General features: G+C 38.3%; 1 protein-coding gene across 4 annotated transcripts in view; it reads right to left on the bottom strand.

Annotated features, from left to right (window-relative positions):
- The window catches only part of ADK (adenosine kinase), a 291396-nt gene that overhangs the window by 154852 nt on the left and 113293 nt on the right, over nucleotides 1–23251 (bottom strand). For all 4 annotated transcript variants that reach the window (XM_055797270.1, XM_055797275.1, XM_055797283.1 and 1 more), the window contains exon 5: nucleotides 1877–2049. In XM_055797270.1, coding sequence (XP_055653245.1) covers nucleotides 1877–2049 — 173 coding nt within the window. The remainder of the gene's footprint in view (nucleotides 1–1876; nucleotides 2050–23251) is intronic.

The following is a 23251-nucleotide window of genomic DNA, read 5'->3' as shown; positions in this document are numbered from 1 at the left end:
AGGACAAAGGAACTTATATATTCAGAACAGAGGTTTCCCTCTGCTCTGGTCTCCAGACCTCATCTGGAGTTCTGTGTCCAGCTTTGAGCTTTCCATTACAAGGAAGACACTGACATAATGCAGGGAGTCCAGCACTGGGCCATGAAGATTACTACGGGGCTGGAACACTTAAAAACTGAAGAAAAGCTTGGATGAGCCTGAAGAAGAGGTACCTAACGGGAGATCTTCTTGCTGTCCTCAGATATCCAGCGACAGAAGATAGGGCCAGACTCTTCTTGGACACAAGAAGGAACACCACAAGCTGGAAGAAGGAAAATTCCAGCCGGGTGCTGTCAAAAGAATTTCTCCCATGAAGAGTGGTCAAACACTGGAACAGGTTGCCCAAAGAGGTTGTGCAACCCCCATCCTTGGAGATATTCAAATCCCAGCTGGACATAATCTGATCTACCTTCACAGCTGGCCCTGCTTTCTGAAGGGGTTTGGACCAGATGTCTGCTCCAACTGAGATTTTTTTAGCCTTCTACATGTTATACGCAAAATTCTGCCCTCCCCAGCTCTCAGTTAAGCTCATGTTGCTGTCTATCGCCTTTTCTAATTCTACCCAACAGATTCGCCAGCTTCTCTAGAAGTTTGGTGTGGATTTTAATTATGGGACTGCTATCCTACCTTAAATTCTACTAACTCTTGACACTGCTTTGAAAGGGAAAGAGCAGTTCCCCACGATCAGTGGCACTGAAAGCCATAGAGGAAAGCCAAAAAGGATACTGACAGATCTCTTGCTCTTGTTCAGAGCCCAAAAGAAAATAATTCTTCAGGGTAAACAATATCATTTTCATTATTGTTCCGATATCTAATGCCAGAAAATTTAGATGTTGGCAGAAATAAGGGAGGGCTGGTGTGTGCTGGTAACATTTCGAGATTAAGGCAGACCTTTTTTTGGTTTTGAAACCTTTAAAAAATTGTCAGGAGGTAACCAGCAAAGAAATAGTATGTAAGCTCAAGTCTTGTGGGTGGAGGGAGAAAGAAGAAAGCAAAGGGCCATGCTGACATTGTGTCAAGATAAGTGTCTATTGTCTTTATTACCTCTTTCTGAAATTCTTATTTTTATTCATTTTATTACAATACCCCAAATAAATCACTCTATAAATGGGTTCTTCCTTACGGAATGCTCTGAAACTCTACAAAGGAACACAAAGACCATTGTTCATAGTCTACAAATGTAAGAAAAGTTGAATAGAGTTCTGGAGAAGTCACTTTTTTTTTATATAGCAAAGATCATCTAAAAGAAGTAGCAAATGAAAACATGAAAGACAGAACTCAGAAGTTTTTAAGACATAGACATACAGACACAGTTATTAGATGAAATTTACAACTACAACAGCAAAACAAACAAAAAAGAAACACACACTTTTTTTTTTCTTCCTCATGTATAAAATCGTATTAACCCTTTCCATCAGGCTGTATACCGACACCTATCTTTTTTAAACACATTATTACCTTAAGTATATTCCTCATTTGGCAATCAAGTATATGCCTTTCATGCCAATCGGCTTTCACGTAGGCTGTATAAATATATTTGTTAACCAGCTTTTGTCTCCCTCATATTTTTCTCTCTCCAGAGCAAGTGGAAGCTATGAAGTTCAGAAAGTAGCAGGATATTATTACCTCAGACTTTTCTGCCAGTTCTCTAAAAGTATATTAATATTACCCAGTCCCAAGCTATAAGCCAGGCAGTTCTATGCCATTTCAAATTAGTACTACTATTTTCTTTATCATTCTAATCACAACTTTTCAAGGCCAAATATTCCAAACAAATTAGGCTCCACACATATGCCAACTGCATTTGTATCTTCAGAAAATATCAAAAGCCCCTGACCTGTTATCACTAGTGATGCAGGCAGCACAGGTTCCTGTTGGTTCTTCACTCTGCTCATAGTAATGGGCATCCACATGAGCCTCCTCAGCCTTCTTCTTTAAGATCTCTCCAAATTTGTCTTTGCCAATGCACCCAAAGAAAGTTGCAGCTTTGTAAGGGCTCTGAATCATCCACTGCAGATTGACAGGAAAAGAAGAAAAACAACAAAACCCCACAAAGTTAGCATGCTTGGTACATTATTTTTTGCCTTTTTCTTCTCTTCACTCACTGTATTTAAATCTGCATTTACAAAGCACTGTGACATCTAGAACACTTCTATGCCTGAAGTAAAAAACATCTGGTAAGTCAAGGGAGGGAAGGCCAGCAAAGAATAAAAAAAAAAAATTACCCTTAATGATACCACTGAGTGTTCAATATCTAACGTAAAACTTAGATGCACATACTTCACTATCAAATAGCTTAGTATGTTTTTACAAGGTACTTCAAAAGGAGTTCCCTTGCTCAAAGGAGATGCCCCATCACTTACATTTAATCAAGCAACATATGGTATCTGTAAAGAAAATCTGTAGAAAAGACCAAAAAAAAAACCAAACCTCTCCAACATCCAAACCCACCACAGAGACAGCACATAAATGAAACAATCTCAGAAAATCTGAGAAAGCTAAGAAGAAACATTGTGCAACATTCACATATATATATAAACTAAAGGGTACTGAAAATAACCATTTGTGTCTACCATTTAATTATATGCAAAAATTACATTGTTAAATCACGCACGAAAATATTTATCTCCAACTTTATTAAGAGCAGTTCCATCACTTGTACTGAAAAGGAGGAGCGTAGCTGCGCAATGCTGCTAAGGTGCCAGGTTATGTCATAAAGCTCCTCTTTTATTAATACAAAATAGCTATCATTCAACTGTTAATGTAACTCCATTTTGTACTAAGTTAAAAACCAGCATTTAGCAGCAACACAAAATCAAGAGTGAAGTAAAGAAATACATGTGAAGAAACAATCACAGGCCCTGCTCTGCTGGTGGTGAGTCAACCAACTGAAGTCATTATAATTCACTCTAATTACAGTCAGAAAGCTTATCCACTCAATCTATACTATGAATTAAAGGCTACATCAATTTACTGCCATACTAAAACCCTACTTATAATTGTTTCCTAATCAAGATTTAAATAAACGATAATGTCTCCATTACAAAGCAGCATTAGTGGTAGCTGCGGGTTGTAGAAAGGTCAAGTAACTGAGTTGCAAATACATGCTTAGTCACATCTTTATTACTTCCAGCTTTGGAGGAGAAGGGGAAAAGGAAAAAAAAAAAATAGAAGTCTTTAGTCATGTAGAAGTCTTCGTTAATAAGACAAACGTGGACAAAAGTTACGGGCCTCTTTCTTGTAGCAATTTCATATATATAAACTTTAAGGACAAAAAAGATTGTGTTGTCAGATGGTGGCAGCGTTCAATCTCTCTCATTCATAAAATGTCCACTAGGTATGCCCTGCTAATCTATTCCACATCACTCTAAATTAATTTATATTAAGAAAACCCTAACGAGAATTATCTATATAATTGTATTTTACAAGCATTTGCACATACACAATACACATTTACACGGTGTTCATTTAAGGTGTCTAAGGAACCATAATCTTTTCTATTTGGAGGTATGGTTAAGTAGAACAGATTATTTCGCAAGACTAAAGATGTGACCTCCTATAACCAAATACGGAACAGATTTCCACACTGATAAGAACAGAAATACCTGAAGCCTTGTGTCCCATGTTGAAAAGCGCGCCTTACTCTCACAACTAACAAGAATTAAGAGATCACTACAAACAGCATTTATTAAAGCATCGAATTCTAACAATTCTTCAAATACATAAGACTTCGAACTGCACCTTGGGCTTACAACATTTTATCAAATGACATAACTTTTCCATCCTTTATATATCAAGTCTGACAACATTTGGAGCAGAAGTAAGTAATATTTCACACACATCTCAGAGAAAAGAATTTCTGTTCAAGTATCACAGTTTTGGCTATTGGCAGCAGCTCAGTTTGAATTCAGATGTGATACATGCCATATCTAACTGTCACAATCCTTACTTTAAATGTAAGTAAAGTTAGTCTTGAGAATCAAAAGTCATGATCTCGGATCTGTTGAGATGATCCTCTGTGTATCATGCAGACCGCTTCCGCCACAGGCAGCGGTTCTGCTCATACTCGTGATTAGTCAAAACACAGCTGTTGTACCGTGGGGGAATATTCCCACTATACAGATGTTCAAATGAGAAGAATATCTAAGTTAAGCTTACTGAAAAGTAGTTCAGCAGTGTTTCTGGAAAGATCCTCTCATCGCAGATCTCCAGTTACAAATACCCCCAGCTTCTTGGAATTATCTCCCCGCATTCCCACAATAATGGTGGCGAGGTGTTGCTAGTCGCAGAACTCCTTCAAACTGTTCCTCCTTTCCTCAGCTGAAAAGCTACATGTTAGTCAAGGCAAAAACCAGACACCACATTACACACTTGATGAAACTGCAGCGCAGAAACATCTCTGCGGCGTACCACGGAAGCTGTGCCTAGCGGAATGAGTCACAGCAGGCATTTTTTGCATACGTGTGAACAAACAAGGGACAAAACAACATCTTTAAGGTAGACTCTGGAGCACCTGTTTTAAAATTTCACCCTGGATTGAAGCTTAATTTTGAATAACCTGATACGGAGAAAACAGGTTTCTATGGGCTACTTCACACAGGGCTGTTATTAGCCCCATTTTGGCTAACGCGCTCTGAACGGGCGGGGTGTCAGTCCACAAGGTATTTATCACCATCAAACAGCCATGCGGTATCGTATCCAATATCAAATGAAGGCCAATAACACACTGCAGACGTTAACGCCAGGTATATGGCTGTATAAGCTGCAAATTCATTTTATAGATTTATGTGGAATACAAGATTTAATTGAATGAAAAAGACTCTAGACAGAAACGGAAAATGACCCAGCACAGCAGGCACTGGCATAATGAGTTAATTACCTAGGGTTTGGCTAGGCAGCGCGGCAGCTATTAGCTAACGGTATTGACAGTCTGGTCAGGAGAGGTTGGCACCTGGCCACACCATGAATCCTCACCACCCCCCAAGGGAATCTGAGGCTGTTAACGGCCCAAAGACAGAAGTGTCAAACGTAGGAACCTTTCACGAAGGAACAAGACAGCCTCAGGAGTGGGATACCACAAAGGAAATTCAAAATACAGAGCGGTTTGTGAAAGCTAATGTGTTTTGCCATCCTAAAGTTTTCTTCTGTCAACACAGTCTGGACATCAGGTACACACAAGGACAGGCCCTGACCTTTTCAGCTAGGGTAAGCAGTGTGACAGAGGAAGGAGAACAGCAAACAGAACACCTTGCAGTTGCTCTCTGGAGTTACCCAGGTTGCATTTCCCTTACGTTTTTGTTGTATGCACCCTGGTAAACTAAAAGCAAGTATTAACTAAAAAAAAAAAAAAAAAATTCTGGTCTTTGCACAACTCTGTCTTAAAATCAAGCTGACTTCAAATGAGCGCAATCTAATACCAGATTACCCTACCCCCACAGGAACATTATTCCTTATGACCAAATACCAAAATATGACCACTTCCAAAAGAGGCTGGCACTGTGGCCACTCAAGGATACACCGGGGAGCGACAGAATGCTTCGTTCCTCATTTTCAAGAGGCTAACTTGGGCTCACAGTAGTAGCAGTTATCTGTCCAAGTGTTTTTTCATGCTCAGAGTTAACAAGGGTGAACTCTTTGGCACGCTTTAGCGATCACAGAAGTGTAAGAATCTTTGTGTTCCAGGGAGTGGGTGGCAACTGCAGAGAACAGCGTCCTCTTTTCTTGCAAGATGTTGAGATGCTAAGAAAACTGGGTAACAAGTAAAGCTTCTGAAGACTCAACTGTCACTTTGTGAGACTGTTTGGAGTTAACTATGCCCCACTCTCACACATCCTCAGACTCGACGATGCGGTACACCTATTTCCCTCTTCTGTCTGATTAGGAAACGGCTTTGGAAACAACCTTTCCTCGGAGTTACAGAAGCACTTCTGGAAGCACTTCTTCCAACACTAGAAGGGACTTGACTTTGATTGACTACTCACAATGCTGTCTTTTGAGAACGATATTCAAGACGAGATGACAGAGCTGCCTGAATGGTCCCTTACACCCAAAAAATAAGAAAACGGCCCTTCCTACTGTGTGAAAGAAAATCAGTGGTCCTAAAGAATTGAAGAAAGAAAGGGAGAGAACTGAGTTCTTTGACTTGTATTTCCCAAGCTTATCCTATTTAGCTTGAGAATGCCATGCTTCTGCCACAGGGGCAGAGTCCAACACCCCGTATCGCAACACTTGATCTGCATTCAAAGCTTTTCTTTGCTGTTCCTGCAAAGTTCACTGTAAAGGAGGATGTCTACTTGAAAGCAGCAAAACTAAATAGTTGATCTAATTTACCTCAATCTCCAGCTGCAAAGACACTTGCCCTGCAAAAGGAGAGTTTGCCATTGCTGGGTCTCAGTGCACAATCCTGGAAGACTTAAAAAGAAATATCACACTGACGAAGCTTAAGTCAGCTTTATAGCCCTCGGACTGAAACAAAGATCCTTCAGAAATTATTTCTTTTTACTCTGACTCTACGCTTTGCTTTAAGTGCCACTGTTAACTGGATAATGTCAATAAGCAGAACAAGGAGGCCGATGAAGACACTCACTATCAGTCCCACAGTGCTCCCCACCTGAACTCCTTTGCTCCCGCGTCCTTTTCTAAAGCTGCAGCCAGCAGTGCATTTCCACATCTGTCAGTCGTCTTAAACTAACAATTCCAATGCATATGGAGCTCTCCTTAGACTGACATACCTTCTGCACATAGGAGTTTTCAGCTTGTAGACTTGAATCCTAACTGCTTCGGAACTGACAACACAACAGGAAGCATTATGCCCCTTCACAGTGAAGGATCTTCAAAACTCATTAACACTGAATGCAGACATCTGAAATACATCTGAAGTGCGTTATTTGAAGCTGGACTCTTCTCTGCATGATCTGTCAAATCTGATCGTATTTTAAATTGCAGCTCACAGAGGAGAGGACTCCAAAGATCTAAAATTAGCTAAGACTTAACATGCCTGCTAAAATCTAAAGTAAACAATGTTAGCAACAACTCATGAAGCATTCCTTCTAGTAAATCAGAACAGAAATGGCTTCTTTGTATACAGTGCTATTTGAAGTACCTCTTACTTTTATATTCTGAATTTTAGAATGAGTACGTAAGCTTTTCAGGAGGTTTCACCAGTCTGTTGTACCCCTAAGGCATGTCCCATCACCAATTACATACACAGTCCATTAAAAACCTCTTACGGATATTTTCTTGGAATAATTTAGATGCTAGAAGTAAATAAATCACAAATCACACCTCATCTCAGAAAACCAGATAAAATAAGAAAAAGCGGGATCAAAACCTAAATCATTGCAAATATATATATATATAAAAACCATGAAAAATTCACAATATGCAAGACAGTCCTAAGAAAAGATATTAGTGTCACTGTTCCAAGTGAGCTCACTTATTTCTTGTGAATGATGTGACACGCCTCAAGCACAACTGGAATGTAATATTCTGTTAGCATTACACATACTATATCATTTAAAATCCCTACCGCGGTGGGTTAACCCCAGCTAGCAGCTAAGACCCCACCCACTCACTCCCTCAATCCTCCCTCCCAGGGGGATGGGGGAGAAAACTGGAAGACTGAGAAAAATAACGCATGGGTGCGAAGGCAATCATTCGCCACCTCCCACCAGCAGACTGATGCCCACCAGTCTCCGAGCCATGGCTACCTCGAAAAAAACTCCTCCTCCCTCCCTGCCCCCAGCAGTTTTATTGCTGACAATACTCCATACGGCCTGGGCTATCTCTTCGGTCAGTTGGGGTGAGCTGTCCTGGCTGTGTCCCTCCCAGCCCTTCCCACCCCGTAGCCTACTTGCTGGCTCAGCAAAGCCAAAAACCAGAGGTGGCCTTGATGCTGCGCAAGCACTGTTCAGCAAGAGCTAAAACACTCTGTCTTCAACAACACTGTTTTGGTGACGAACCTAAAACACAGCACCATATGGGCTGCTCTGAAGAAAATTAACTCCATCCCAAGCAGACCCGGGTTACCTACTCCAGAATCGTTGTTATGAGAATACAGCATCGAGATCCTGGAAAACAGATGAGTTTGTTTTGGTTTGTACCAACACAATTGCTGTCTTTTTTCCTTTTTCTTTTTTCATTGATCAGCGTTGAAAGATTGCAACAGCTATTATCACATAATGGCCACATAAGAAAAAAATGGAAAAGGAAAAAATAAGCTTATCTTTATAAAAGCAGGCTTGCAAAAAGGAGCCCCATGTCCTGTATAGCAGTTCTTTCACCATTAGCTGAAGCTGCCAAATCTTGCATGAGGAAGTGATATTGTTAAAATACATGACAACACCCTCAAGCAACTTCCAGTCAAATGAGATAAAAGTGATAATATTTTTTAAAGGAAAAGACTAGCTAAAGCCTTGCACTGAGACCAATATATCTAGATCTTACCAGGATTTGGTTCAACATGTACTATCCAAATCTCTGCACAGGAACATCTTACTAGTTTTAGTGTGGCACCACAAATTGCATTTCACTATAACTTTTCAAATTAAGATGTCTATCAAAACGTTAATCATCCAGAAGCACTACTTCGTTCACATTTAAAAATACAAAGCTAACAAACTGCCTCTCCACAAAATCTTTAATCCAAATAACTATTTTCAGTGCTGCTATTCTTTTGTATTCTGTTTCCTATTCTTTCCTTCTTGCTCTTCATCTGCTTGTCCACTGTTTTATTTTTAGTCTTGTTTGTAAGCTTCTTGCTGTACAAGGAAATACAAGCATTATTTTCTGTCATTAAACATGTAGTAGCCATATTCCGAAGTTGCAATGCAGCCAAGAACTAGCACTCTCTTTTAATGTACCCTTTAAATACTGGTCAGTCTAGGCACCTAATTCCAATAGCCCTTACTCCATCATCTTATCCTGTACTTAGAATGCTACGTTTCTCCCTCAAATATCTGAAGCGCTGCAGTCTCTCTTCTGAAGTTCAACATGTGTAATCTGAGGCCCAAGGCAGACATCTCCTGCAAGACCTTACCAGGCATGTAACTGAGATCGCAGCCAGCCTTGTGTCCCTTCCCCACCTGAAGCGCAGAACCCAAGCCATCAACCACCTCCTCGTTATGTGATCTGATGTGTCAGTCCCTTTCCCCTTCCACAACATTAATGCAGTCCCTTCTCAAAACCAGCTAAAAGATGACACCTACAAAACAGGGCTGGTCACACCAGTTCTTCATCGTTCAGAGGACAGTTCCATGAAGGGTATCAGAACAGTAAGAATTCCAGGTTTACTTGTGATTCTCCTACAGCTGTTTCAGTGTATACTAGTTAAGAAATTTAGTAGTATTATAGAACTGTGTACGAGGAGGTAAGGTTTAAAGAGTGTCTTTATCGGCAAAAGAACTCAGAGACGTTAACCTCCTTGCTGAACAGCATGCGTGAAACATGGCAAAGTGGCAAATACAACACAAAGAAGTCTTGTTACTCTGTGGCTCGGAGCCATGGTGTTAGGCTGTTAATGGAAGCATATTAACAACATGAAAATGGAACATCGTACTTGGGTACGGTGAGCCAGACTCCCTGGGCAACCGTACACCACTGTTACCCATGCCTCTGCCTGCTCTACCTGTAAAGACTTAGCACTCACTTCACTGAGATAAAGCAAAGACTGATAAGTGTTTTAAAAATGCCTTAAAATTCTCCAGTGTAAAACACTGTATATGTGTTTAAGTACTAGCCTGTAAGTGAGTTGATGTTGTTGCAAAGTGACATTTCAGGCTATTTTGGATATGATTTTGCATATCTATAACCTTACAACAAATCTTCCTTTTCAAAATGCATGCACATGTCACTCTCACTCCCCTGCTAGATGATGTGGAGTCTCAATGAATACACCCACACTCGGAATGACAGAGGGAAAAAATCCACAAGTGAAGAGACTTCTTTCATTGTCTGGCAGCACAGAATTCATAAAGCACAAACTGTAAACAGCTGCCTATCAGCTTTTATCAGCAATAGTATCAGAAACAGATGGCAAAGGTCAAGTCAAAGTTTATTGACAATGATGAACTTTGACAGCCTCTATTAAATTACTTCTTCCTTTAAGGTGTATGTGATCAAAGCAGCAGAGAGATTTTCACTCAGTCACATAACAAGCTATTTGTTGAGATTGAAACATCTGGTCAATATCTTCTAACACTGCAATTTCATGCACAGTTAGCAATAGGGTACATCTCTTCTCCTTACAGGGTCCATAAGGGTGGCACATATGGCCGATCATTTAATTCGAAAAGGTTTCAATTCCAAGTATTACATACAATTGTCTCTATGCTTTATCGTATTTTAAGTCTACCTACCATCGTTTTCCATCATCACTGCTGTCTGCTCTACTCTTTGCTATAAAAGCCCACAAATATGACAGAGCACTTAAAGCTTAACAGCTTTTGACTACCGGAGTTAGAAAGCAGTTAAGGCAAGGGAGTTTTTGAAGTGGCAGGTCTTCATCTATCTGTTGTCAAGAATTCCCAATGCATTAAACTATTTACCAAAGCTCTAGTAACACAGATTATCATTCTTGCTGTAATAGCAAACCCTTCATTTATGAGGCATGCCCAAACAATCAGAGATCACACCTCACTAATTTATGACCTGGTATACATTTTACAAACATAACACACCGCATACATTATATTTCAAGTGAACGTGTGATAATTCCAAGAATTTGATTAATTAAATCCTATCTCTCAAGCTGAAACAGCAAGACGACACAAAATGTGATCTATCCCAAATGCTGAGAAATGTCTGTCTTCAAAATTATGCATTTATGTTGCCACAGCAACAAGTAGTGGATAATGTGACATGTACTTCACCCTTCCATTTCTAAATACCTATCGTTTTGGTCAAAAGAGAAAGGAAGGCTAGTCGCAAACATGCTTACAGAAAGAATTTTCAGTTACTATTAAATAACCTCAATTTTTACTCATTTAACAGTTGATTTCCAGATCTCATTCCCAGACTGGCTGCCTCTAAGTAGTATCTGAACCTTTAATGTTTACCTAGCAGTTGTAGGAAGACAGGACTCAAATTCCTCAATGTAATTACACTTCATGCCCAGATGCTGCACCAAAGGCATAACAAAGGGGCAGGCAGGGAATGGAGAAGGTAGATAATCTCCATGTAGGAAAAAAAAAAAAATATCTACAAAATGCTTGAGCAAAGGCATCCCTCAGATGTCACCAAAGATGCTTGGGCTTTTCTGGAGTGTGTTGATTTTCAGTACTATGGCATTTATCCACTAGTACCTCACTGTTCTGAGGAAATGGGATATGTAACCCACATTTATACAATCAGAATTGCCCACTAGAAACTATTAGGCTTCATATAAATGTCAAGGTATGACTTGCAGGTAACAGAACACATTTACAGATTGTAAACACCAGCCTAAACAAAGCAAACAATCAACTGAAGAAAGCTACTAATCAGCTGCCATTTAGCACCAACAGCATTGGTGCAGAAATTCAGTAGTTCGCCAGATTCTAACTGCTTTTTGATAGGAGTGTGAAGGAGGAAATGTTCCAGGAGCTCCAAACAAGTTCAGAAGTGATGGGATTAGCACTATAAATCAGCAATCTTTTTTCAAAGAGACCCACAACCACCCCACCCAGTTGCAAAGGCTGTAACTTCAGCCTAAACTTTATTGTATGTGTACAGCGAGGCTTATAGGATTGTGGTGGGACATTCCACCTAAGCTGACAAGAACTTTGTTTCTTCCAGATTTAATAAAGCAGTTTGTCCAGAAGATAGAAGAACAACAGAAGTTGTTTTTTTTTTTTTTTTTTTTAAAAAAAAAAACCAACCAAAAAATCTGGTGTCTCTCCTCTAACTTCAAGGTTTTCCCTCACTAAACTAGGAGCCCTCCAAATGACCGAGACATAACTTTGGAAAGGTGTTCTTAGGCTTTGAGTTGACCCCAGTAGGAACTACCATTTCAGGGTTGGCCTCTCCCAAGTGTTATCTCATATACTCCATTCACAGTTCCACATGGAAATGTTCCCCCTCTAACGTTCAATATTCTTAAGTAATAATACATCTTCTAAAGGAAGAAAAATGTGAACCAACTGACAAATGACTGCCTTAGTGCAGGCAAGTCTCTGGGTTACTCAGGTGTGACTTCCAACTGCGTTCAGCGGGAAATGCTCAACGTCCACCCAAGACTGTGACAGGCACACAGGCTAGGCTGAGATTCCAGGGAAAAACTGGATCGCCAGTGTGCATGCGAACAATGACTTGGAGGAGAACTCATACATGCTTTCACAAAATAACAAAAGTAATTGCCGTAGTCCTCCCAACAGAAAGTACTCACTGACTCGAAACTATGATGTTTCATGTTACTGAAACAAATCTATTATTTTGCTTTATTGCTGTGTGTCTAAACATTGGTGCCTTACCTTTAACAGTTTAAAAAGGACCAAGAAACTTCAGATAAAGAATATACTTCCACATTTCTAAATTATCTATCATCTTCCTATTCCAGTGTCAATTAGATATAAAATAAATACAGGATATTAGCTGCATGAGAAAGACTTACTGCTTATTGTTTCTTGCTTATTATCATCAAGAAGCCCGGACAAACAGCTGTTGCATGTGCATTTGACCAGTTCATGGGCAGAGGATGTTCCACAGGTCTCAAAGCTGGCAGTCCCTGTGCACGTGCCCAGGAATCCCCCTGCTCCCCCACGGAGAGCCGGACGCAGCCAGGCCGGCCCGCAGGAGCCCAGGCAGGGAGCAGCAGTGCCGTACCGGGCACACCGCGCGGCTCCCGCTCCCTTCTCCCCTCCGGCACTGCGGGGATGGACATTTCGTAGCCCAGTGTAGCCAAGGACTTCTTCAAGGCCCTGTGCCTGATACAGTACGCTCTTCCTTCGCAGTAGTTAATAGCATTCACTGACATAAAGAGATTTATTTTTTATTCTATTGACCAATAACTGAATGGCAACAACCTAATTTTTCCTACTTCTTCACTTATGAAGCATATGAATACTGTATTGTATTTGCTTCCGCCCACAAGAATCACTTTTCCCCTTGCCAGTTTCATCCGTAAAGCCTTTAGATTTGCTGTGGTGGGACAAGCAATACCTTTGTCAAAATAATTTAAGGCAGCTCCTACCTGCCATAAACTGAAAAGACACTCCATTCAGATTCTCAAGATACTAAACAAAAAAGCAACATACAATTATTTATTGTAGTTTTTGTTTACTTTTAAACTGATGTACTCCTTCCTTCATGGTAATTTCTCTATTTCATTGTAACCAAGTTTTGTGGGTTTTGGCTTGAGGTTTTTTTTAACAAAATGACAGAAGTCACATGTAATTATGTGCAGTTGAAAGCAGTGCTTGGCACTACCTGAATTTCTTGGCGCACAGCTCAAACGCTCTAGTAAGTTCAAATAATTTTCACAGAACAGATAATTTAGACACCAACTCCTGTGTGCTTCTGAAAAAGAACTGCAAATTTCTCTTAAATTTGTTTTTTTCTGAATTCAATCGTGGCTAAGATGCTCAACACTTGACTCCCATGATCAGCTCAGCCTCAGCGCTAACTCCCTGACCTATTTTGGCAAGAGTGGAAGGCAAGGAAAACCGTACATTTACTAGAATGCTTGGTTTGATTCAAAAAAGAATCAACTCTTTTAGTGCTGGTTTCAAAACCCACAGGATCGGACCTGATGAACCTTATCTTATCTTTCATACAATGGGAAGTATGCTTTTTAAACTCTAAAATAAAAAATTAACAGAAAGGAGAAATACATTCATGAAACACTAAGGAGACCCACCACTGCTAAACTCTAATAGTTAGGGCAAGATCATCTATGTCAAGGATTAACATCCAGTGCAGGAGGCAAAGAGTTTAAAGGAAACAATGTCTCATCTGCATTAAAGCATGTGCAACAATAAAATGCCAAATTTTGAAAACCAGCTATTTATGAAACAAAATACAGAGTACTGTGTCTTTCCTTTTTTCCCCATGAACATGGCAAACCAAGAATAAATTATAACTGGAATTCCTGTACAGATAATCTATAGTGATTTGCTTTTAAAAATAATAAATAGAACTAAACTTTCAAAGTATGTTTTCATTACAGCCACTATCCCAATATTCAAGTTGCAGGAACAACTCCCTGAGCATTTCACTTGAGGATTCAGCTTTGCTGAAGATCAGGTAAATTGCCTGTCAAATCACTCAAATACATAAACCACTAAGTGATCACAAGTGACCCTCACAAAAACTTCATTTAGCAATAGGCATTCCAGTCATTTCAGTTTTATGATCCTACTGGTAACAAGATCCTTCAAATATGGACAACAAAAGCATCTCTAAAAATGAGGTTATTTTCTACCCTCCAAATTCACAGAATGTCAGATTTTCTCATTGACTTTTTTCTGTACTTTGGAATGGATACTATCAATGGAGATTGTACTGTAAGGTGAAATGCCAATTCACAATTTAGTTTTGAAAGGCAAGAGGTGGAAAAGCTACCACTGAAGAAAGGAAAAAGAAATATCCAGAAAGAACTGTTTTTCAAAACATACTCTAGGACCTTTTTCTTCCTACTAGCATCATAAACAATAACTGTTCTAAAAAAAATAGATGTACAAAACTAAATGAAAAATCTCGTGGCCAAAATTTGGTGTCATACTCTCTGGCCCTGCAACATGTCTGTCAACGGATAGTAAGTGCTATTAAAGGAGACAAAAATCTTCAGCTGATACACTGGGTATACAGTAACTTTATTAATTGTTATCAAGTCTGATTTTTTCCCTCATGGGTAATTCCAAATATCCAGAATTATCTGCTTTTCTTAATAAAAATCTGCCCTAAAATATCTCCATCCGAGCACATATAATAGTCCATTTACTTTTCAAAGAAATATTTTTATGTATGCTTTATAGAAGATGATGTAAAACAGTCTAAGCAATAATGTAATTCAACAGTCTCTGTTGTTTCCCGCTCAGGGGCATTCACCGCTGCCAGCAGTATCAGGCAAGCTCACAACCCCGTGTCTTGCTTGCACTGGCTGCAGGATATGCTAATTGTGAACCCTGAAGATCCAACGTATTAGACAACATATACTTAACCTGAAACCCTAACTTCATATGTGCTAATTCATTTGGAACAAAAATTATCATATTATTACTTCCATATTTTGTATAATCATTTTCTGTACAGCACAAAATCCATCATATTAAGAGTGCACACATATAAATGTATTTAAATTAACAGCTAAGGAAAACCAGAACCAAGTGTTTTCAAACTACAAGTATCTTGGGATATTTTCCTTCTCAGAAAGATGACAACTGCAACATAATTTTAAGGAATCTTTCTGGAGTTTTGGGGTATTGCCATTATTGTTAGCTGTTCTACTAATGTTAATTACATCATTACATGATTTCCCATGGATAACAACTTGTAATTCCATCTACTTACTCTCTATAGAGGCAGAGGAACACAGCAGATTAGGAGGCTGTCAAGATGATAAAATGACATCAAATGCAAATTTGTATTTGTAATACAGCATGCAAGATTTGGAAATGCTACTTAAAAAGAAGCAGCAAACTAGCTTCAGGCACTGAATGTATGCTTCAGGCAGTGAATGTATGAAAAAATGAAAAAATGCTAACGCTAGAATATCTGAAGCAACAAAAGATTCTACATAAACTTCATCAAAAGCAGAATTTGTCAATAAATCAGTTGAGAGATAAGGATGAGTATCAATATTAATTTAATTTTATTTAAATATTAGACTAGTCATAACCGGTATAACACCATTTCTCTTGATGCAAAAGCTAACAAGTAATGATATGAAAGGTTAACTCATTAGTCCTTATTTTTCATTTTCCAGAACAAATTCCTAAGCGCTTCAGATACTTTTAATCGAAAAGCCAATTTTCTGCTCATATTTTTATTGATGGAACCTGACTGGTATCAGTGGGATTATACCAGTTTGGATTAAAAGACAATTTATTCCTATTAATTGTAGTAAATTGGTAGTTGTTATTCATAGTGTATGACTACTCAAGACTAAGTCATCGGGATACAAATACATTGCTCTATTAGTGGACTGTGAGGACATTCATTAGTAACTGTAAAGCAATATGAAAGTGAACAGACCAGATCAGTGCTGGACACTTAGGAAAATCCTGCCTACGCATATAATTCAAAGCCAACGTCACCACTTTCTATTCCTAAGGAAATACCAACACATTTCCTTCTACCACTTTAGGTAGAAAAGCTACTTCTATAAAACCAAAACAACTTAATATTAAAAAATAAAAGCAAGCTGAAATTAAGTTGGAATATCCAGGCGTTAACAAAAATTATTTCTGCAGATCCCTTATTTTAACCGTTGAAAGCATTCATCCCTTTATTAACATGACATAACCACACTCTGAAAAATGCTGTAGAGATTTGATATGCTATCCCAAATATTATTTATTTAATTGAAACTAACAAGGGATTTTGTTTGTTTGTTAGTTAATATTCTTACTGTGTCAATGTGATTACGCTTACTTTAAGACAGTCTGAAACAGGACTGGACAAATTGTTACTGAAGGCTAAAAGCAGCCTGCTTCTGGCCCATAGCAGCAGGCCACCTTCGTAGATACTCAGGTTTGTAACACATACATTCCATATTCACACTTCATTGTACCACGTCCCTACGTACAGGGGTTGCCCTGCAGATACATGGTGAGAGATGGCCAGGACGGGTTCTCTCTCTAAGGTCTCGCTCTCTAGGGAGAAGGTATGGATTATGTACCGCCACTTCATCACATCGTCTGACTGGGGGCTAGGTACCATCACTGCTGTTGCTTTTATAATTTTTATTTACCCTTTCTTTTGCTATTTTCAGTTTTACTGTTATTTTCCAGAAAGCAAATGCAGCTGTCATGCAAGGACAGACTGTTTTTTGAGAGGCTGAAATCTATTATGCTCTAAGTTTCACAATGAAGGAAATTTCAAGGGAGCAATACCACAATCATCAACTTCTCAGAGGGCCTGACAAGCATTTACAACTTTACACTTAAATGTAAATGTAAATTTAAATTTACAATTTAAATTCAGCCTAATAAGCCTAATATTTCTACTGATAAAATGCAACATGGTAATAAGATTCTTCATTTTCAGACCTCTCCAGTTTTCTCCTGGAAGTGCACATCCACTTACATTTTTCACCATATGGATTCCATATAGCAGACAAGAATTTTCCTTCCTCATTCTGTTTCTATAGACGACTTTACAAGTCCTTGATTACTTTTAGATCACTTGAATACCCACGGACAAACGCAAGGCAAATAACAAGCAGTAGCTTTCTTCAAAGGGTAAGTTAGATCTGAACCCAAACGCAGTCAGTTCATATCGACAACTCCAGTAGCTGCTCCTATTCCACCACCCCCCCAAACCCAATAAAAATCACAAAGGACGCTAGTATTACCAGCTTACAGCCAAGCTTTGTTAACAGACCCGCATGCCATGCCTGCTGCGTCTAAATCCACATTTATCAATTCTTCAGGCTGCTCCCTCCAAGAGGGGAAATAATTGCCATATTGAGGATCCCGTCTAGATTCAGCGATACAAAAAGCTCACCCTTTAACCACAATGATTTTGATGAGTGGTCTCTCCGCAACTGAGCCTCAGCACCAGCGTACCATCTTCTAGAGCTTTTTACACACAAAACAAAATGAACAACTTATTTTCAGAAATGTAGTTGTTGAAATCCTAGTCTAACCCAGCATTTTAACATTTTGGGAACTTTATCATGACAAATGTAGGAGAACAATGTTGTTACAGTCGTTCCTTCAATTAAATATGACTTACAGTATGATTGTGTCACCTTTTCCTTTTTAAAAAAATAAATTCCTCCACCAAAAGTCAAAAGTAGCATTCTTAAGTATAGGAACTGTACCTAACTTCCTTGCTAATCCATCATCCATTTGAACAATTGCTGAAGTCTGAACAAAAGATAACAGTGCTAAAAAAAAAAAAGAGCGCTAGAGATACATCAAAACGGGTATCTTGGACTGTTTGGGAATGAGGGTTTAAAAAGATAATAACTCTACAGCTCTGTCACCTGCATCTTCAGAAGATGTTAATGTAGGAAGCTGTAAAAATTATTTTAACCCTGACCTTACCAGAGATCACACACACAGCACTCCAGGTGTTACAAGATTAAGCTAACCTCCCCCTCAAAAACAGCCCCCAAATCCGCAACACTAGTACAAAAGTCTGTTTATTCCCAAAATGCTTTAGACTCCTTAAGTAAGAAACAAAACAAACCCCCCAAAACCCCCAACTCCAATAAATCAAACACAAAACCCCTCTTAAATTGTTACTAAACTGTCAGTCCACACCACTGCCAGACTGTACATACCAAACTTGGGATTAGCAAGACTGCATTCCTGTACACTGAGTAAGAACTAAAACAGAGAACAGAAAACTCAGAGAGAATGCTACAGCACAGCAGAAAATTCTGACAACTGGCAGTGGGCAATGATGGATCCCACTTAGGCAGTATTAATAACTTCCATCAAGTATGTAGAAATCAGCTGATTTATGGAATTCAGAGTTTAATGCTGCAAATGAAATTTCTACTAAGAGACAAATCCAGCATTTCGGTAAGGTGTAAACTATCTTAAAATAAGAAAGCAATTATAACTACACTACGTATATGACTGAGCATTATACTGTCATTCAGCATTTGATTTTGTCACTTTAACAGCTTAAATACTTGTCGAGATGTACCTTCTTCATTGGAATACACATCTATTGTAGAACACACTCTTTATGGCAGGATAGTACTTTTTGCTTGCTTACAAGCATGTCACCAGAAGACCACACTCACTTAGCTGACTTCCCCAGGAAAAATTCTACTTTTCTGCCTGGGAGTGTACATCAGCCAAAAACTTGCCACTGTAGCTACTTGCAAAGCAGCCACAAATTGTTCTCCCTTGACCAACCTATTATACCAAGACCAGGCCTCCTTGAATTGTAGTAATGAAACAAATGTACCTGGAAGAAAACCGAGCTATTGTCACTAGAACACGGGTAACATTTATGCAGCCATTCACAATAAATTGTTCCCAGTTATGCATATAAAGCCTTGCTGCTTCCATCAGAACACATGAAACTACTGTCTTCAGCATACCCCTAGAGACTGGAAGGTTAGCATCGATAAGCCATTTTCCATTTGTATATTTTGTACTGAACTCCAGTGAAAGCCTAAAATTCGGTTCAGAAAGGATGGCAGCTAATAAACCACTTGAACATTTACTTCAATATACTGTGTCATACCAAAACAAAACAAAGATTTTGCTTGCCCGAAATTGGCTAAATAATATTAATCTAAACCAAGCAATAAATACTACATCTGCAAAAAGTACTATCTGTACAGCGAACAGTATTATCTGAAGACAATGTCTACCACAAGGCTCAGTAAAGATGGAATTGCAACTAGTGTTTGGAAAACAAAATGATTTCTTCCAAATATGCACTCTGAGATCCAGATCACTCAGTGAAATCTTCTAGACGCGCACTAAGAGGAGCTCCAATTATCTGCAGCCTTCCATAAAAACTGTAGTGTTGTATCATACTGTATTTAAAAGAATATATATATATATCTATCTTTTAAAGCTATCCTTATCTACAAGCCTGATTTTTTCAGACCATCACAACTCACTCAAGAAGGCATTCACATGTTTGAATTTCAGACACTACTTAAGGTAACAGATACATGGTAGAGAGAACAGCAGGTTACAAAATTTTTCAGAACCACCAGAACAAGTGGATTAGTTTCTGTTCCATAGTCAGGCCTGCAACAGAGCCACAGAAGAAAAAACCTTAAGAACTTCAACTACCCGTAACTACCTGATTCAACATAGAAAGAACGGAAAAAATGAACACAACGCTATTGACACCAAATGAAGCAGCAGAATACATAACTCCATTGTTCTCTTAACTAGTTCTCAAACTATTTCAGTGAGTACTTCATGTGGTTACTATAACCATGTTAGTTGTCAAAACAGCTGGCAGAAATCAGATTTTTCTTTATAAGCAAACTTCAGTAAAGTTCTCATTTCACCTTATTTAATTGCAGAAAGAAAATAGGTCCCTTTTACATCTCACAGAATCAGCAACAAAATTTTGCTTTTTTGTCATGCTATACATTCCACCATAATTGTGCAGCAAGTATCCAAAATCAGCTGATCTTCTAATAGTTCTGCCTTGGCAAATCAATAGGTGTCCGTCCACATAGTACAAAGCAAACCAGTACATTACTCGAACACTTTTTTGACTTAAATGATCACATTTCAGTAACCAACAAACCAAACACAGCTCAATGAATTATCTCACCGCATTATGAAGTTACTCTTCTCTTGACATTTATCACAGTGATAATCAACTCTTTTAGATACAGAGGACACAGTCTGCAGGCAGGTGTGAACATGCCTTGATAACACACTGCACTTCCCGACCCCAGCACCGACAACCTGGGTGCTTCACTGAACTATTTAGTCACACCGGAGAGAACTCTGAGTGGGGACAGTTATCATTACTGCTAGGACCTACTTCTGTTTGTTTAAACAGCTCTTCAGTTTGAGGGTTATACAGACAAACAATGAAGAGGAGATTTTTTTTTCTTAAATTCGAATGTGTTAAGATGATGCAACCTGTAAGTATAAAGAATAGGAAAATATTATACGACGGGACAAAAGTTCCAGGTGGGTGGATCTGCAGTTTTAAGGACCAAATCAACAGTGCAGTGTACAAACAGAACAAGGTCTTGAGGAAGAGGTGGAAATCGGGAAGGGGAAGAAGCCACAATGGTCTACAATCCAAAAAGAACAAGGAGTAGATTACAATGTTATAATGTTCTACACACTAAAATTCAGTGTCAAACTTGTAAATGTATTTATTTAACTCGGCTGATAAGAGTTTATCTGCAACTATCTTTTCTTCTTAATCTGCAATTTATGCTGTCTTTTCATGAATTTATTATTTCTTCAACCTAGAATATTGGACAGAAAAAATATAAGTTGTATAGAGGGTGAAAAACTGTGGCTTTAGGTTTCTTGAATTTCAGTTTTCATTTTTAAATACTTCATAAATACTCTGATACCCATGTTCAATTTGACAGCTACAGTTTGTATAATCCAAACTCAAGTTATTTTTACAACACTGAATAGAAAATCGGATTCTTTCAGCTACAAAAGAAAAGTTTCTTTGAAAGACTGCCAAAAATACTTTTATAGCTGATATGTAGCTGACACATTAACCTGCTAAATGTTTGTGGAAGTACTAATGACTAAGCAAGGGATATCAAAGACAGTGGATAAAAGAACAAACAGCTGCCAGTACTTGGCATTCCATTCTGCTATCGTGGCTAATATGATTGGCAAAGGAAGTTACACCTACTTTATAATAATAATAATACATTTGGCAGAGACTTCCAGATGGAAGTATTCCAACACTTGGTTTTCCAAAAGGTGTTGTATGATTCATTATAAAGATCAAAAAAACCCACAACACTACTACTGCAACTGAATATGGCAAAGAATTATAAAAATAACGCATCCAGATCAACAGTCTTCTGAGATACATAATCAGTATTATTTTCACACTGATAGGGTTTTTACTATCATGGGATTGTGATGCAGTTGAAAGTGTTCAGTTACATATATATATGTGTGTGTGTGTGTGTGTCAAATCGACTTGGTGCTGAACATGTTACTGACGCTTTTCAGATACTATGCTATCATAAGAAACCAATTTTAAATAATCCATTCTACTTTAGCAATAATAGGAAATATTAAAGATTTCAGTTAACCATCCACTGAAGAAGCACGGAAATGAACATTTAAAAGCTACTTACAGATCTGAAAATCCCCTGAAAGATCCTAAGTTGCATAAAAATCAGTAAAACTTGGGACTTTCTAAATCACTTCTACTGTTAGTCTAGTAATTATTCTACTACACTAAAGTGTAAAATGGAACTCTATGTGCTCTTGATGATCAATACTTATAGTTTGTGTTAATTTTTACCCAGTATGCCAATCTTTATTATATCTTTACTTATATCTTCAATATTTGACAGATTTTGAGTACTGATTCTAAACTGTTACAAAGTGATCTAAAAAAATAGTGGTTTCAGAATATGTAGAATGTTGCAAAACAGTTAATTACAGAATCACTATTATGATGATAACAGATGTCATCATAAAACAGAAAAAAATTAAGTAAAAAATGACCTTAAATCCACTGGGGTTATCAAAGAGACTAAATTAATCTGATATAACTGGTTTAAGACAACAGGGCAACATAAGTACAAAAGACACACAATGACCATTCAAATAATACAAGGAGTTTGTTTTTGGCAGGTAAATTCAAACTACATTTTTTCCCACAAAAATCTTATTTCAAAAATTAAAGTTTTAAATCTTAAAAGTATTACTTTAAAAATCTGAAAACACTACCTCAACATGCTGTCACAAAGTTCACAAAATAAAGCTTCCTTAAGTCTTTCTTTGTGGAAATTATAATGCGAATGAGCATCTGGAAATACTATCTTCAGTCTTTTCGTCTGACTTGCAATATAAATAGAATCACAATATCATAAATATTTAAGTAAATGAATAAACAAACTAAAACTCCCAGGGCAAAAAATTGTTTCGTGTACTTAATTCTCAATACCTTCCTGTTAGGAAGCATGAGTCTAGGGATCTGTTACCCACAAAAGCACTATCATCCCAATGTGCTTAATTAGCGCTTGATTGAGACCAGACAGGAGAGTAATAATGAGCTACATATATTTATTCTACTTAAGTGTTTGTACCGTGCATGTTTACTAATGTAAAAATTGATAAAATGATAATTCATGTTCAAACACGAGGCACCAAAGGAAACGGGAGACAGCTTTACTCCTTGTTGAACACACCAAAGGAAATGAGTCAATCCCTCTTTTCATTAAGAAAGATGGCCAGGCTGCTCTTGGAAAAGAAAGAAGCACAGCGCGTTTAGAGCAAAGGGCTTAATTTGGTGTCTCTGGAAGACTTCACAGGGTACACTAACAATCACTCATCTTCATGGGAAAAGTTGGCCGAGAGGAATCTGATGTGCAGGTCTATGCGATGCAGTAGAGGGATTGTCAGCAACTCCCCATCAC

The sequence above is a fragment of the Falco peregrinus genome, chromosome 1, assembly GCF_023634155.1.
Source record: "Falco peregrinus isolate bFalPer1 chromosome 1, bFalPer1.pri, whole genome shotgun sequence".
In the NCBI taxonomy this organism is placed as follows: Eukaryota; Metazoa; Chordata; class Aves; order Falconiformes; family Falconidae; genus Falco; species Falco peregrinus.
Note: the sequence above shows the minus strand (reverse complement) of the source record. Positions and strands in the feature narration are given on the sequence as shown.